Source organism: Salmo salar, chromosome 25 (assembly GCF_965601325.2).
Source record: "Salmo salar chromosome 25, fSalSal1, whole genome shotgun sequence".
NCBI classification, from domain to species: Eukaryota; Metazoa; Chordata; class Actinopteri; order Salmoniformes; family Salmonidae; genus Salmo; species Salmo salar.
The window spans coordinates 45,580,763-45,598,641 of record NC_138315.1 but is presented as its reverse complement, the minus strand read 5'-3'; the positions used below and the strand labels follow the sequence as shown (position 1 = coordinate 45,598,641).

Below are 17,879 nucleotides of genomic sequence, written 5' to 3'. Positions count from 1 at the left end.
GTGTCTGTCAGCGTAGTGTCCAGAGCATGGAGGCGCTACCAGGAGACAGGCCAGTACATCAGGAGACGTGGAGGAGGCCAACAACCCAGCAGCAGGACCGCTACCTCCACCTTTGTGTAAGGAGGAGCAGGAGAAGCACTGCCAGAGCCCTGCAAAATGACCTCCAGCAGGCCACAAATGTGTATGTGTCTGCTCAAATGGTCAGAAACAGACTCCATGAGGGTGGTATGAGGGCCCGACGTCCACAGGTGGGGGTTGCGTTTACAGCCCAACACCGTGCAGGACGTTTGGCATTTGCCAGAGAACACCAAGATTGGCAAATTCGCCACTGGCGCCCTGTGCTCTTCACAGATGAAAGCAGGTTCACACTGAGCGCGTGACAGACGTGACAGAGTCTGGAGACGCCGTGGAGAACGTTCTGCTGCCTGCAACATCCTCCAGCATGACCGGTTTGGCGGTGGATCAGTCATGGTGTGGGGTGGCATTTCTTTGGGGGCCGCACAGCCCTCCATGTGCTCGCCAGAGGTAGCCTGACTGCCAATAGGTACCGAGATGAGATCCTCAGACCCCTTGTGAGACCATATGCTGGTGCGGTTGGCCCTGGGTTCCTCCTAATGCAAGACAATGCTAGACCTCATGTGGCTGGAGTGTGTCAGCAGTTCCTGCAAGAGGAAGGCATTGATGCTATGGACTGGCCCGCCCGTTCCCCAGACCTGAATCCAATTGAGCACATCTGGGACATCATGTCTCGCTCCATCCACCAACGCCACGTTGCACCACAGACTGTCCAGGAGTTGGCGGATGCTTTAGTCCAGGTCTGGGAGGAGATCCCTCAGGAGACCATCCGCCACCTCGTCAGGAGCATGCCCAGGCGTTGTAGGGATATCATACAGGCACGTGGAGTCCACACACACTACTGAGCCTAATTTTGACTTGTTTTAAGGACATTACATCAAAGTTGGATCAGCCTGTAGTGTGGTTTTCCACTTTAATTTTGAGTGTGACTCCAAATCCAGACCTCCATGGGTTGATAAATTGGATTTCCATTGATTATTTTTGTGTGATTTTGTTGTCAGCACATTCAACTATGTAAAGAAAAAAGTATTTAATAAGATTATTTCATTCATTCAGATCTAGGATGTGTAATTTTAGTGTTCCCTTTATTTTTTTGAGCAGTATATATATATATATATATTTTTTTGCAACTATAGTTTAAGTGTTTTCTATTTACCTTTTTAGATTTTACACATTCATATTTTATATTTTGTTACATGCTTAATTGAAAATTTGCACAGGTTCTAAGTAAAATAAATAATGAAATATGAGTAAGTACCTTTTTTATTTGTTGAGTATAATTCAAAATGTAATAACAAATAGGTCTTTACATGTGGTCATTTTATATAAACTATTTATCAATTGAATTTACAGAAAATGTGCTATATCGTGATATGTATCGTTACTGGGATATGAAATGACCTATATCGTGATATGAGATTTTGGCCATATGCCAGCCCTACTGGGACATGTAGTCACTCGAGATGGACTGCCTCAGACTATGCCGTGATGACTCATGCCATGTAAAATGGAGTTAGATGTGATAAGATTTAATTTGACAGACTGCTAGGATTGTATACTGAACAAAAATATAAACCCAACATATAAAGTGTTGGTCCCATGTTTCATGAGCTGAAATAAAAGATCCCAGAAATGTTCCGTATGCACAAAAAGCTTATTTCTCTCAAATTTTGTGCACAAACTTGTTTACATCCCTTTTAGTGAGCATTTCTCCTTTGCCAAAATAATCTATCCACCTGTCAGGTGTGGCATATCAAGAAACTGATTAAACAGCATGATTATTACACAGGTGCACCTTGTGCTGGAGACAATAAAAAGACCACTCTAAAATGTGCAGTTTTGTCACAGCACAATTCCACAAATGTTTCAAGTTTTGAAGGAGCTTGCAATTGGTATTCTGACTGCAGTAATGTCCACCAGAGCTGTTGCCAGATAATTTTATATTATTTTCTCTACTATAAGCCACCTCCAACATTGTTTTAGAGAATTTGGCAGTACGTCCACCCAGCCTTACAACCCCACACCAAGTGTAACCACACCAGCCCAGGACCTCCACATCCGGCTTCTTCACCTGTGGGATCGTCTGAGACCAGCCACCTGAACAGCTGATGAAACTGAGGAGTATTTCTGTCTGTAATAAAACCATTTTGTGTAGAAAAACTCATTCTGATTTGCTGGGCCTGGTTCCCTAGTGGGTGGGCCTATGCCCACCCACTGATTTCCTTATATGTAACTCAGTAAAATCTTTTAAAAATTGTTGCATGTTGCGTTTATATTTTTGTTCAGTATATATGAAGAATAGACCTACTATGTGCTATTCTAATGCAGTTTATCTATCTGCACAAATTTGAATTTTCTGTCAATTTGTACACTATACACTATTGGGAAAAAAAGGTGCTCTCTAGAATCTAGAAGGGAACTACCCACTTTGGTTCAAGTGTGGAACCCTTTCAACAGAGGGTTGTACATGAAACCAGGAAGGGTTCTACCTATGCCCTATGGGGCCAGCCGAATAACCCTTTTTGGAACCCTTTTTTTCTAAGAGAGTATGGGGGAATAGGGTACCATTTAAGATGCAAGCCTACACTCCCAGTCGGTATTAGAAAGAACGTCGAGGCTCAGCCCGCCTGTGGGAAAGCAACCTGTTGTTACTCCATTGGCTCACAGCAAAAAAACATCACCCTTTTCAAACGCAATTTTCTTGTTGACTGCAATTATAAAACTACATTTAAGAAAAGTACAACATGTCTAAAGAGTAACGTAAACGTAACGTAAGAAAAACGTAATGTAGGGCTTCCCTCACGCCCTTCTTCATGACTGCTTGCAGCCATGTGAGTGCTAGCTAGCTACCGACCATAACGGGGTCAATTGGAAATAATTTTTTCCCAATTTGTGGGCGTAGTTGAGGGGAATTCTTTATTATTACGTGAATATTGACTCGCCGTACAGGAATTTGTCATCACTCTAAAAGGCTCTGCATGGTCAATCCGACATCTGCAGTGGCCGTACAGCATTTACTGCGATGCGGCCTCCACAGAAGTCAAGGCTTTCATACTTGCGCTTCGCGGAACAGAGCAGAGCTGTTGTCAAGGAAGTGAGTTTGTGTTTTATACATGAACTCCCACACCTACCTACAGTCAACCAATCATGTCAAAGCAGAGCTACAAAATTTGGGAGGGGCAAGGCGATGACATTACTGTAAGTATGATATGGCTGACCTCCTCTTCCTCTACAGCCATAGGACCAAGTCATCAGGCTGGCTGCCACCTGGCACCTGCAGCAGTGCACATGGACCCCCCAATGGATGGGACATGGCCACCAATAGAGATGGGCGAGACTTCTACATCAAGTAAGTGAGCTGAGAGGGGAGGGGAGGAGACGAGAGGAGACGAGAGGAGATGAGTGGAGTGGAAAAGGGAGAGGAGAGGAGAGGAAAATAGCAGAGGAGAGGAAAAGAGGAGAGGAAAAGGGAAAAGGAAAAGTGGAGAGGAGGAGAGGAGATGAAAAGAGGAAAGGAGAGGAAAAGAGGAGAGAAAAAGAGGAGAGGAGAGGAAAAGAGGAGAGGAAAAGAGGAGAGGAGAGGAGGAGAGAATAGGAGAGGAAAAGAGGAGAGAATAGGAGAGGGAAAAAGGAGAGAGGCTCTCTCTCAGTCCCAGATGTTTTGGAGGCTTTGGTAACCTGTGATTATTCTAGCCACGTCATTGCTAGTGCCTCCACTCTCTCTCTCTCTCTCTCTCTCTCTCTCCCTCCATCCTTCAGAATACTGATTCTCCATTTCCTTCTATTTCTGCGCACAGACACATGCCCTGCCCTTCCCGCACACACTCTCTCTCTCACACACAGACACACTCTCTCACACACGCACACACACACCCACACACACAGACACATGCCCTGCCCGCACACACTCTCTCTCTCTCACACAGACACATGCCATGTCGCACACACTCTCTCTCTCACACACACGCACACATACACACACAGACACTTGCCTTGCCCGCACACACTCGCTCTCTCACACACACACACACTCACAGACAAACACACACTCACAGACACGCTCCAGCCTCCTTACTGTAGCTTGCTTTCGGAGCAGAGAAGTAAAGCCTAATTGTTTTCCGGCTCCTGAAAAATTCACCCGCAAAGGGACTTACTTAAATCTCTATGAGACTGCAGGTAGCTGTGGAGATGCCAGGGTGACGTAGCTGTGGAGATGCCAGGGTAACGTAGCTGTGGAGATGCCAGGGTAACGTAGCTGTGGAGATGCCAGGGTAACGTAGCTGTGGAGATGCCAGGGTGACGTAGCTGTGGAGATGCCAGGGTGATGTAGCTGTGGAGATGCCAGGGTGACGTAGCTGTGGAGATGCCAGGGTGATGTAGGTGTGGAAATGCCAGGGTGACGTAGCTGTGGAGATGCCAGGGTGATGTAGCTGTGGAGATGCCAGGGTGATGTAGCTGTGGAGATGCCAGAGTGTAGTAGCTGTGGAGATGCCAGGGTGATGTAGCTGTGGAAATGCCAGGGTGTAGTAGCTGTGGAGATGCCAGGGTGACGTAGCTGTGGAGATGCCAGGGTGACGTAGCTGTGGAGATGCCAGAGTGACGTAGCTGTGGAGATGCCAGGGTGATGTAGCTGTGGAGATGCCAGGGTGATGTAGCTGTGGAGATGCCAGGGTGACATAGCTGTGGAGATGCCAGGGTGATGTAGCTGTGGAGATGCCAGGGTGATGTAGCTGTGGAGATGCCAGCGTGATGTAGCTGTGGAGATGCCAGAGTGTAGTAGCTGTGGAGATGCCAGGGTGACGTAGCTGTGGAGATGCCAGGGTGATGTAGCTGTGGAGATGCCAGGGTGATGTAGCTGTGGAGATGCCAGGGTGATGTAGCTGTGGAGATGCCAGAGTGACGTAGCTGTGGAGATGCCAGGGTGGAGTCGCTGTGGAGATGCCAGGGTGACGTAGCTGTGGAGATGCCAGGGTAACGTAGCTGTGGAGATGCCAGGGTGATGTAGCTGTGGAGATGCCAGGGTGATGTAGCTGTGGAGATGCCAGGGTGATGTAGCTGTGGAGATGCCAGGGTAACGTAGCTGTGGAGATGCCAGGGTGACGTAGCTGTGGAGATGCCAGGGTGATGTAGCTGTGGAGATGCCAGGGTGTAGTAGCTGTGGAGATGCCAGGGTGACGTAGCTGTGGAGATGCCAGGGTGATGTAGCTGTGGAGATGCCAGGGTGATGTAGCTGTGGAGATGCCAGGGTGATGTAGCTGTGGAGATGCCAGGGTGTAGTAGCTGTGGAGATGCCAGGGTGACGTAGCTGTGGAGATGCCAGGGTAACGTAGATGTGGAGATGCCAGGGTGACGTAGCTGTGGAGATGCCATGGAACAGTGTTATCAGCATCATCAATCTTTTGCCAGTTCAGGATTTCTGAGGAGGACTACAGGTAAAATCTCTTTGACTGTGGTGTCGCTGTAGTGTAATGTACTGTAGAGTGCTGTACTGTAGTGTAATGTAGTGTACTGTTCTGTACTTTAGTGTACTGTAGTGTAGTGTTATGTATTGTAGTGTAGTGTAATGTACTGTAGAGTGCTGTACTGTAGTGTACTGTAGTGTACTGTTCTGTACTGTAGTGTACTGTAGTGAACTGTACTATACTGTAGTGTACTGTAGTGTAGTGTTATGTACTGTAGTGTAGTGTAGTGTAGTGGTATGTACTGTAGTGTACTGTAGTGTAGTGTACTGTGGTGTACTGTACTATACTGTAGTGTACTGTAGTTTAGTGTTATGTACTGTAGTGTACTGTAGCGTAGTGTAGTGTAGTGTTATGTAGTGTAGTGTACTGTACTGTAGCGTAGTGTAGTGTAGTGTACTGTACTGTAGTGTAGTGTAGTGTTATGTAGTGTAGTGTAGTGTTATGTACTGTACTGCACTGTACTATAGTGTACTGTAGTGTAGTGTTATGTACTGTAGTGTAGTGTACTGTTCTTTACCATAGTGTACTGTAGTGTATTGTAATGTAGTGTACTGTACTGTACTTTAGTGTAATGTAGTGTACTGTACTGTAATGTAGTGTATTGTACTGTAATGTAGTGTACTGTAGTGTAATGTAGTGTACTGTTGTGTAATGTAGTGAAGTGTACTGTGTTGGGACTACAAAGCACAGCGTAATAAGTGAGGGCTGCTTCTTCATCTCTTATGCTGTTTCTGTAGGAGGATGTATTTTCTTCTGCTCTCCTCTCCCAGCAGTGATGTTCAAGCAGTATAAATATGACAGCCTGCATCGACAAGATTCCCAGACCCACCCTGGCATTCTTACTTCCCTATCTCTTCATAACATGCTGCATTCTAATTTAGATCCAGTATGTACTCATAGAATATATATATATAGTGTATTACACTAAAGTACACTACAGTACACTATGGTAAAGAACAGTACACTACACTACAGTACAGTACAGTACACTACAGTACATAACACTACACTACAGTACACTACAGTACAGTACATAACACTACACTACAGTACACTACACTACACTACAGTGTATATATATATATATATATATATATATATATATATATATATATATATATATATATATATATATATATATAACCCTGCTGTAATACAGTAGAAAAGGTGTACACATCATTTCCCTCGTGAATACATGTTGCTGCCATATAAGGGAAATATGTTATAATTATGATGCTTTGCATTGAGATAGGCACAGTAGGAAATAGTCTGGGGAACTATTGACACATGGGCTAGAGCTTGAACGGCGTGACGGCAGAGAGGTTACATAACAGCAGTGCTCCAGAGGAGGACAGAGCGTATTGGATGCAGAGAGTCTGTCTGTACGAGGCACATCACTGAGGCTCGTTTGGCTCTAACCTACTGTAGTCTTGCTTTGGCTCTAACCTAGCCTTGCTTTGGCTCTAACCTAGCCTTGCTTTGACTGTAACCTAGCCTTGTTTTGGCTCTAACCTAGTCTTGCTTTGACTCTAACCTAGCCTTTCTTTGGCTCTAACCTAGCCTTGCTTTGACTGTAACCTAGCCTTTCTTTGGCTCTAACCTAGCCTTGCTTTGGCTCTAACCTAGCCTTGCTTTGGCTCTAACCTAGCCTTGCTTTGGCTCTAACCTAGCCTTGCTTTGACTGTAACCTAGCCTTTCTTTGGCTCTAACCTAGCCTTGCTTTGACTGTAACCTAGCCTTGCTTTGGCTCTAACCTAGCCTTGCTTTGGCTCTAACCTAGCCTTGCTTTGGCTCTAACCTAGCCTTGATTTGACTCTAACCTTGCTTTGGCTCTAACCTAGCCTTGCTTTGGCTCTAACCTAGCCTTGCTTTGGCTCTAACCTAGCATTGTTTTGGCTCTAACCTTGCTTTGACTCTAACCTAGCCTTTCTTTGGCTCTAACCTAGCCTTGCTTTGACTGTAACCTAGCCTTTCTTTGGCTCTAACCTAGCCTTGCTTTGGCTCTAACCTAGCCTTGCTTTGACTCTAACCTAGCCTTGCTTTGGCTCTAACCTAGCCTTGCTTTGGCTCTAACCTAGCCTTGCTTTGGCTCTAACCTTGCTTTGGCTCTAACCTCGCTTTGACTCTAACCTAGCCTTGCTTTGGCTCTAACCTAGCCTTGATTTGACTCTAACCTTGCTTTGGCTCTAACCTAGCCTTGCTTTGGCTCTAACCTAGCCTTGCTTTGGCTCTAGCCTTGCTTTGACTGTAACCTAGCCTTGCTTTGACTCTAACCTCGCCTTGCTTTGGCTCTAACCTAGCCTTGCTTTGACTCTAACCTATCCTTTCTTTGGCTCTAACCTAGCCTTGCTTTGGCTCTAACCTAGCCTTGCTTTGACTCTAACCTAGCCTTGTTTGACTCTAACCTAGTCTTGCTTTGACTCTAACCTAGCCTTGCTTTGGTGCTAACCTAGCCTTGCTTTGGTGCTAACCTAGCCTTGCTTTAACTCTAACCTGGCCTTGCTTTGACTCTAACCTATCTTTGCTTTGACTCTAACCTAACCTTGCTTTGACTCTAACCTAGCCTTGTTTGACTCTAACCTAGCCTTGCTTTGACTCTAACCAAGCCTTGTTTGACTCTAACCTAGCCTTGTTTGACTCTACCCTAGCCTAGCTTTAACTGTAACCTAGCCTTGCCGTGGTGCTAACCTAGCCTTACTTTGGCTCTAACCTTGCTTTGGCTCTAACCTTGCTTTGACTCTAACCTAGCCTTGCTTTGGCTCTAACCTAGCCTTGCTTTGACTGTAACCTAGCCTTTCTTTGGCTCTAACCTAGCCTTGCTTTGACTGTAACCTAGCCTTTCTTTGGCTCTAACCTAGCCTTGCTTTGGCTCTAACCTAGCCTTGCTTTGGCTCTAACCTAGCCTTGCTTTGGCTCTAACCTAGCCTTGCTTTGACTCTAACCTAGCCTTGCTTTGACTGTAACCTAGCCTTTCTTTGGCTCTAACCTAGCCTTGCTTTGACTGTAACCTAGCCTTTCTTTGGCTCTAACCTAGCATTGTTTTGGCTCTAACCTTGCTTTGACTGTAACCTAGCCTTGCTTTGGCTCTAACCTAGCCTTGCTTTGGCTCTAACCTAGCCTTGCTTTGGCTCTAACCTAGCATTGCTTTGACTGTAACCTAGCCTTTCTTTGGCTCTAACCTAGCCTTGCTTTGACTGTAACCTAGCCTTTCTTTGGCTCTAACCTAGCCTTGCTTTGGCTCTAACCTAGCCTTGCTTTGGCTCTAACCTAGCATTGTTTTGGCTCTAACCTAGCATTGTTTTGGCTCTAACCTTGCTTTGACTCTAACCTAGCCTTGCTTTGGCTCTAACCTAGCCTTGCTTTGACTGTAACCTAGCCTTTCTTTGGCTCTAACCTAGCATTGTTTTGGCTCTAACCTTGCTTTGACTCTAACCTAGCCTTGCTTTGGCTCTAACCTAGCATTGTTTTGGCTCTAACCTAGCCTTGCTTTGACTCTAACCTAGCCTTGCTTTGACTGTAACCTAGCCTTTCTTTGGCTCTAACCTAGCATTGTTTTGGCTCTAACCTAGCCTTGCTTTGACTCTAACCTCGGCTTGCTTTGGCTCTAACCTAGCCTTGCTTTGGCTCTAACCTAGCCTTGCTTTGACTCTAACCTAGCCTTGCTTTGGCTCTAACCTTGCTTTGGCTCTAACCTCGCTTTGACTCTAACCTAGCCTTGCTTTGACTGTAACCTAGCCTTTCTTTGGCTCTAACCTAGCATTGTTTTGATTCTAACCTAGCCTTTCTTTGGCTCTAGCCTAGCCTTGCTTTGGCTCTAACCTAGCCATGCTTTGACTCTAACCTATCCTTTCTTTGGCTCTAAACTAGCATTGTTTTGGCTCTAACCTTGCTTTGACTCTAACCTAGCCTTGCTTTGGCTCTAACCTTGCTTTGGCTCTAACCTAGCCTTGCTTTGACTGTAACCTAGCCTTTCTTTGGCTCTAACCTAGCATTGTTTTGGCTCTAACCTTGCTTTGACTCTAACCTAGCCTTTCTTTGGCTCTAACCTAGCCTTGCTTTGGCTCTAACCTAGCCTTGCTTTGGCTCTAACCTAGCCTTGCTTTGACTGTAACCTAGCCTTTCTTTGGCTCTAACCTAGCCTTGCTTTGGCTCTAACCTAGCATTGTTTTGACTCTAACCTAGCCTTTCTTTGACTGTAACCTAGCCTTTCTTTGGCTCTAACCTAGCATTGTTTTGACTCTAACCTAGCCTTTCTTTGGCTCTAACCTAGCCTTGCTTTGACTCTAACCTAGCATTGCTTTGGCTCTAACCTAGCCTTGCTTTGGCTCTAACCTAGCCTTGCTTTGACTCTAACCTAGCCTTTCTTTGACTCTAACCTAGCCTTTCTTTGGCTCTAACCTAGCCTTGCTTTGACTGTAACCTAGCCTTTCTTTGGCTCTAACCTAGCCTTGCTTTGGCTCTAACCTAGCCTTGCTTTGGCTCTAACCTAGCCTTGCTTTGGCTCTAACCTTGCTTTGACTGTAACCTAGCCTTTCTTTGACTCTAACCTAGCCTTTCTTTGGCTCTAACCTAGCCTTGCTTTGGCTCTAACCTTGCTTTGGCTCTAACCTAGCCTTGCTTTGACTGTAACCTAGCCTTGATTTGACTCTAACCTTGCTTTGGCTCTAACCTAGCCTTGCTTTGACTGTAACCTAGCCTTTCTTTGGCTCTAACCTAGCATTGTTTTGGCTCTAACCTTGCTTTGACTCTAACCTAGCCTTGCTTTGGCTCTAACCTAGCCTTGCTTTGACTGTAACCTAGCCTTTCTTTGGCTCTAACCTAGCATTGTTTTGACTCTAACCTAGCCTTTCTTTGGCTCTAACCTAGCCTTGCTTTGGCTCTAACCTAGCCTTGCTTTGACTCTAACCTATCCTTTCTTTGGCTCTAACCTAGCATTGTTTTGGCTCTAACCTTGCTTTGACTCTAACCTAGCCTTGCTTTGGCTCTAACCTAGCCTTGCTTTGACTGTAACCTAGCCTTTCTTTGGCTCTAACCTAGCCTTGCTTTGACTCTAACCTCGCCTTGCTTTGGCTCTAACCTAGCCTTGCTTTGGCTCTAACCTAGCCTTGCTTTGACTCTAACCTAGCCTTGCTTTGGCTCTAACCTAGCCTTGCTTTGGCTCTAACCTAGCCTTGCTTTGGCTCTAACCTTGCTTTGGCTCTAACCTAGCCTTGCTTTGACTGTAACCTAGCCTTTCTTTGGCTCTAACCTAGCATTGTTTTGGCTCTAACTTGCTTTGACTCTAACCTAGCCTTGCTTTGGCTCTAACCTTGCTTTGGCTCTAACCTCGCTTTGACTCTAACCTAGCCTTGCTTTGGCTCTAGCCTTGCTTTGACTGTAACCTTGCCTTGCTTTGACTCTAACCTAGCCTTGCTTTGGCTCTAACCTTGCTTTGACTCTAACCTAGCCTTGTTTGACTCTAACCTCGCCTTGTTTGACTCTAACCTCGCCTTGCTTTGACTCTAACCTAGCCTTGCTTTTGTGCTAACCTAGCCTTGCTTTGACTCTAACCTAGCCTTGCTTTGACTCTAACCTAGCCTAGCTTTAACTGTAACCTAGCCTTGCTTTGACTCTAACCTAGCCTTGCATTGACTCTAACCTAGCCTTGCTTTGGCTCTAACCTAACCTTGCTTTGACTCTAACCTAACCTACTTTGACTCTAACCTAGCCTTCTTTGACTCTAACCTAGCCTTGCTTTGACTCTAACCTAGCCTTGTTTGACTCTAACCTAGTCTTGCTTTGACTCTAACCTAGCCTTGCTTTGGCTCTAACCTAGCCTTGCTTTAACTGTACCCTAGCCTTGCTTTGGTGCTAACCTAGCCTTGCTTTAACTCTAACCTGGCCTTGCTTTGACTCTAACCTATCTTTGCTTTGACTCTAACCTAACCTTGCTTTGACTCTAACCTAGTCTTGTTTGACTCTAACCTAGCCTTGCTTTGACTCTAACCTAGCCTTGTTTGACTCTAACCTAGCCTTGTTTGACTCTACCCTAGCCTAGCTTTAACTGTAACCTAGCCTTGCCGTGGTGCTAACCTAGCCTTACTTTGACTCTAACCTAGCCTTGCGTTGGCTCTAACCTAGCCTTGCTTTAACTGTAACCTAGCCTTGGTTTGGTGCTAACCTAGCCTTGCTTTGATTCTAACCTAGCCTTGCTTTGACTCTAACCTAACCTTGCTTTGACTCTAACCTAGCCTTGTTTGACTCTAACCTAGTCTTGCTTTGACTCTAACCAAGCCTTGTTTGACTCTATCCTAGCTTAGCTTTAACTGTAACCTAGCCTTGCTTTGGTGCTAACCTAGCCTTGCTTTGACTCTAACCTGGCCTTGCTTTGACTGTAAAAAATATTTGACATTTCGTAGCAGATTAGGAGAATTTAAGCAGCAGGTTAGGAAAATGTGGTTAAGGTTAGGGAAATAGTTAGGGTTAGTTAAAATGCAAAAAAAATAATACTTTTGACTTTCATTTGACAAAAGCTGGATCCCTTTTAGCCAGGACCCCTTTTCCGCATTCAAGACAAGGTCATTTTTATTGATCTGTTGTCAGTAGAATAGGCTACCATCATATTAAAAAAGATTCTGCTAATATCATATAACGTGTAGTAGAATTACATGAAATGTTCATCAAATGCAACATTTTTCCAGTATAAAGGAATGAAATGTCTCTGATATAGTCTATAAGCCTATGCCACCATGCATTTATTAATTGCCTAAATTATCATTATCCAATCTACTCATCACATTAGGAATTGTAGGCTTACATTAATCTACAAATGCGATGATAGAGGCATGCAATCCTTTGTTATAAATGTGCATTGTTATGGTGAAAAAAAATTGCTTCCCCAAAATGTACCCGATACATGCTAATAATTAGACCACAAGCTATCTAGCTAGCTAATTTTGTAAACAGTGATGTTGTTAACACCTGGTTAGCTTAAAACCTCTTAGCGCACAAATACTGTTATCGGGATCAAAATCGACAACATCCGGTGACGCTGGAGCGCGCCAAAATCAAATTGCAAAATCGTAATATTAAACATTCATGAACATACAAGTGTCCTACATCATTTAAAAGCTTAACTTCTTGTTAATCCAGCTGCTTTGTCAGATTTCAAAAACGCTTTATGGCGAAAGCACACCATGCGATTATCTGAGGACAGCGCCCCACACACAAAAGCATTAAAAACATTTTCCAAACCAGCACAGGCATCACAAAAGTCAGAAATAGCGATAAAATAAATCACTTACCTTTGAAGATCTTCCTCTGTTTGCAAACCCAAGGGTCCCAGCTACACATCAAATGGTCATTTTGTTCGATAAAGTCCTTCTTTATATCCCAGAAAAGTCAGTTTAGTTGGCGCGTTTGATTCAGTAATCCACCCGTTCTACTAGTTCAACATGCATACAAAGTAATCCCAAAACGTACTAATAAACTTCGTCCAAACAAATCAAACAACGTTTCTAATCAATCCTCAGGTACCCTAATATGTAAATAAATGATACAATTTAAGACGGAGAATAGTGTGTTCATTACCGGAGACAAATAACGAAGTGGGCGCCCTCATCCACGTGCGCCACAAGACTACTTTTCCAAATGAGAGCCACTTTGAAAAACTACAAATTCTAGCTAATTCCTCTTTTGGCTGCCTTTCCTTCCAGTTCTCTGCTGCCAATGACTGGAACGAATTGCAAAAATCACTGAAGCTGGAGACTTATATCTCCCTCACTAACTTTAAGCATCAGCTGTCAGAGCAGCTTACCGATCATTGCACCTGTACACAGCCCATCTGTTAAAACCTCTTTGAGCTAGGTGGGACGCTAGCACCCCACCTCGACAACATCCGGTGAAATTGCAGAGCGCAAAATTCAAAATACAAAAATCTGAATATTAAACATTCATGAAAACACAAGTGTCTTACAGTGTTTAAAAGCTTACCTTCTTGTTAATCTGCTTTGTCAGATTTCAAAAATAACGAAGTGCGCTCCCTCATCTTCGCGCACAACAAGACTACTGTCTAAAATGAGAGCCACCTTGAAAAACTACAACTACTAACTCATTTTTCAAAAAACAAGCCTGAAACCCTTTCTAAAGGCTGTTGACATCTAGTGGAAGCCATAGGAACTGCAATCTGGGAGGAATTCCTTTGAATATCCCATAGACAAGCATTTGCATGGGTGGTGACCTCAAAAAAAAGAATTTCCGGATGGATTCTCCTCGGGTTTTCGCCAGCCATATCAGTTCTGTTATACTCACAGACATTATTTTTAACAGTTTTCGAAACTTCAGAGTGTTTTCTATCCAATGCTACCAATTATATGCATATCCTAGCTTCTGGGCCTGAGTAACAGGCAGTTTACTTTGGGCACGTCAGTCATCCGAATTTACGAACACTGCCTTAAGAAGTTTTTAACAGCTAACCTAAACTCAAATTCAATCAGACTTGACTTTCCAGTGATGAAATTATCATAGGAGACCCTGTACTGACAGCTCAGGTTCAGGTGTTGATGGGCAAAAAGGTTTCTTTGCTTTTCTGACAGTTCTTTAGTTTTATCTCATTGGTATCACCAATGGTGTTTTCATGATTGCGGGGAATCTGTAAACATATTTTTCCCATTGTCTTTCCTGCCTTGTTAGAGCAGCCAAATACTCCACAGAAAATGACTGTGGTGATAAATCAACTCGTTTTAGGCACTGTTATCATGCAGTTTGGAGTAGCCACTCGACTGTTGTTGTTGGAAGAATTCATGCGGTGGTCTTCCAACATTGCCACCATTAGGAGTCGTACGTCAACTGCAAGCCCTCTATATGTTGTGGTTGTCATGTCAATGCTGAAACTCGAGACGGTGGATGGTGCTTGGAAGAGCGCGCTTGTTTGAAATAGAAAACCTTTGCGGTAGTTATTGATAAAGCAGAACATCAAGATGAAGCAGCTGCTTTATAAGTGGGATGCACTGTTGTGCGCTACATCCCGAGGGGTTCATGCTGATTGTACGGAGATTGTGACAGCTGGTTAAATGGCGTCCCTTGGGAAGGCAAGAACAAGATGTATGTCAGGAGAAGTGCAGAATTATCATAAGGAGACTTATACTTGGAATACGGAGGAGGAATGGAGGGGGAAAAGAGAAACAGAGAAGGTCTAAGCGGGAGGAAGAAGGTGAGCTTGAGTCGGTTAAAAATGGCAGAAAAAAGGGAGATGGTTTGTTAAAGAAGGGATTAAAAGCGGTAGTGGTAAATGTAAAAGTTGACCAACTGAAGGGGAAGATTCCCAGTGTTTGTGATAATTGTCATTTGGTGCGACACAGACAGGGTGGTATGAGTGGCGAAACAGAATAGTCATTGTCTGTTCTTTTGAGTTTTGATGTTGAGTCTTTTCCCAACAAAGTGATGTTAGTGTAACAGTATAGCTTCCGTCCCTCTCCTCGCCCCTACCTGGGCTCGAACCAGGGACCCTCTGCACACATCGACAACAGCCACCCTCGAAGCATCGTTACCCATCGCCCCACAAAAGCCACGGCCCTTGCAGAGCAAGGGGAACAATTACTTAAAGGTCTCAGAGCGAGTGACGTCACCGATTGAAACACTATTAGCGCGCATCACCGCTAACTAGCTAGCCATTTCACATCGGTTACATTAGGATATATAAGTTACCATGTACAAGCTTTTGTGCCGAATACATTACGTTGTTACAGGTGTCAAGCTTATGGGCATGTGGCAGCAGTGTGTAAGAGGGAGGTTCCTAGGTGTGAGAAGTGTGCAGAACGGCATGAGACAAAGGAATGTGTAGCATTGGAGAAAGAAGCAGTATGTGTTAATTGTAGGGGTGCCCATGGGACTGGGGATCAGAAATGTCCCATGCGAGAGAGGCAGGTTGAGGCTTCCAGGGTTAGTGTAGTGCAGAAGTTGTCATATGCTGAGGCAGTGAAGAAAGTAGAGGAAGATGGGTCAAGGGGGATGGATCCTGAGAGGAGTGGTGTGAGTAGTAGATCTGTATCAGTACAGAGATATTAACCAACAAGTGATATATGTTTCAGTAACATTGGATTTTTAGCATTTATAGCAATGGTTATCAACTGTACTGCAGGGATGGAACGTAAGTCGCAGAAAATTAAGGTGGTGGTGGCAGCTGCAGAGAGTTATTTGGGTGTGCGAGACTTGTCGTCAGAAGACTTACAGGGTATGTTGAGTGGTGGTGTCCCATCCTTTCAGGTTGTTGACCTGAGGTAGGACTAAATAGATTTAAATAGTGGAGTAGGGTGGTGTTCTTTTTTATTATTATTATTATTATTTATTTATTGTAGGCGTAGTGTTAGATGGTAGGGCATTTGGTTATTTATACATTTTTTCAGTCTAGTTGTACTCCAGTCTAGTAAGTGACGGTAATGCAACATTTATTGGATGCCAACCACCATTAAACCTCATCGAAGATGAAGAAGTGCTGAAACTCACACTACAAATTCGAAGTCAATTTGTCTCAGTGGCACCTTGGTGAATTTGAATGTAATCGAATACAATATGTTACAATCGTAACCCAAACCAAGCGAAACAACCATATAACATGCCTCACAAAGTGGTGAAAATGTCAGAAGACGTCTGAGTGTCTGTTGCCATAGGCCTCCATGTAAATGCTGAGAAAGACCCTGCCTGCAACCTCCCTGCTCTCGCTCAGTGCCTTGAAAGATTAATTGTGGGTATTCAGTGGCGAGTGGAACATGTGTCAGAAATGACTGTGAATTACACACTGGCTCCTCAGCCAGCCCATGAGCCTAATTACCCAGCACAGTGGGCACCATGGAGAGAGCTGCTACTGCTGCTGCTGCTACCACCTTGTATGCTACAGTCCTGCTCCTGGAGAGGGGAATTGGAGAAGGGAAAGCTGGAGGAAAATACAGAAAGATGCAAAGCTACAAAACAGCACACAAACTGTTTTCTTAACTGCTTATGTGGTATAGAAAAATGTACCTGTCAATGTAAATGCTGCTATCATTTGCGTACTGGACATGATCCCTCACGACGCCAGGACAGCGGAGTCAATCACCTGAAACCCCACCTCTTTAAGGAATACCTAGGATAGGATAAAGTAATCCTTCTAACCCCCCCCCTTAAAAGATTTAGATGCACTATTGTAAAGTGGTTGTTCCACTGGATATCATAAGGTGAATACACCAATTTGTAAGTCGCTCTGGATAAGAGCGTCTGCTAAATGACTTAAATGTAAATGTAAATGTAATCTACAAATGCATGTATTCAACAGTGGTGGAAAAAGTACCCACATTTCATACTTGAGTAAAAGTGAAGATACTTGAGTAAAAGTCAAAAATAATTTGGTTTAAAATATACTTAACTATCAAAAGTAAAATAAAAAGTATAAGTCATTTCAAATTCCTTATATTAAGCAAACAAGATGGCATCATTTAGCCAGGGGCATACTCCAACATTCAGACATTATTTACAAACGAAGCCTGTGTGTTTAGTGAGTCCGTCAGATCAGAGGCAGGCGGGAGGACCAGGGATGTTCTGTTGAAAAGTGCGTGAATTGGACCATTTTCCTGTCCTGCTAAAGCATTCAAAATGTAACAAGTACATTTGGGTGTCAAGGTAAATGTATTGAGTAAAAAGTACAATATTTTCTTAAAGAATGTTGTAAAAGTAAAAGTTTTCAAAAATATAAATAGTAAAGTAAAGTACAGATACCCCCCAAAATTACTTAACTGTACTTTAAAGTATTTTTTGTTAAGTACTTTAAACCACTGGTATTCAACACAGTTAGCATGATAGTCAAATTGAATAGCAGTGTATTTACATAAATTAGGGAATATCAACTAATTCAATTCAACGTTGACTAGTTGAAATGAGAGGGTGAAATCAGGGTTTGAGGTAGATTGAGTAACAGTCAGTGAGTGACAGGTTGGCCAACCACACTGGTGCCACAGGTCAAACATGATCCCAGTATGTCTCTGTTTGAAGCTCAGGACCTTTTACTGACTCCTCCCTGGCCCTTCACTAACCATCCCCATAATGAACCACCTCACACAGGCCAATTGTCTCATAGGCTAATGGCCACAGCGTCTATTTCGGGTTTCCAGTGTTCCTGAATAATCACGTGCATGTAAGACGCTGCCATATACTGTTTTACTGCTGAATCTTGAAAGGGCATCGAGTACATTTTCTGTGTCAGTATGTGTGTGGGTTTTGTTTGAGATTTTCTTATTAAGAGTGGCAGTGAGCGTTGGCTGCAGGAAGATACAATGTCAGCTTGATTGTCATCGCCCACCTGTTCTATTTCGAGGCATGGCAGTAGTTTGTAAT

The 17,879-nt window shown here is 44.0% G+C and overlaps 1 protein-coding gene across 2 annotated transcripts in view; it reads left to right on the top strand.

Annotated features, from left to right (window-relative positions):
- LOC106586811 (FERM and PDZ domain-containing protein 4) overlaps positions 1-17,879 on the top strand; it is a 76,206-nt gene that overhangs the window by 31,463 nt on the left and 26,864 nt on the right. For both annotated transcript variants that reach the window (XM_045707623.2, XM_045707624.2), the window contains exon 2: positions 3,311-3,424. In XM_045707623.2, coding sequence (XP_045563579.1) covers positions 3,311-3,424 — 114 coding nt within the window. The remainder of the gene's footprint in view (positions 1-3,310; positions 3,425-17,879) is intronic.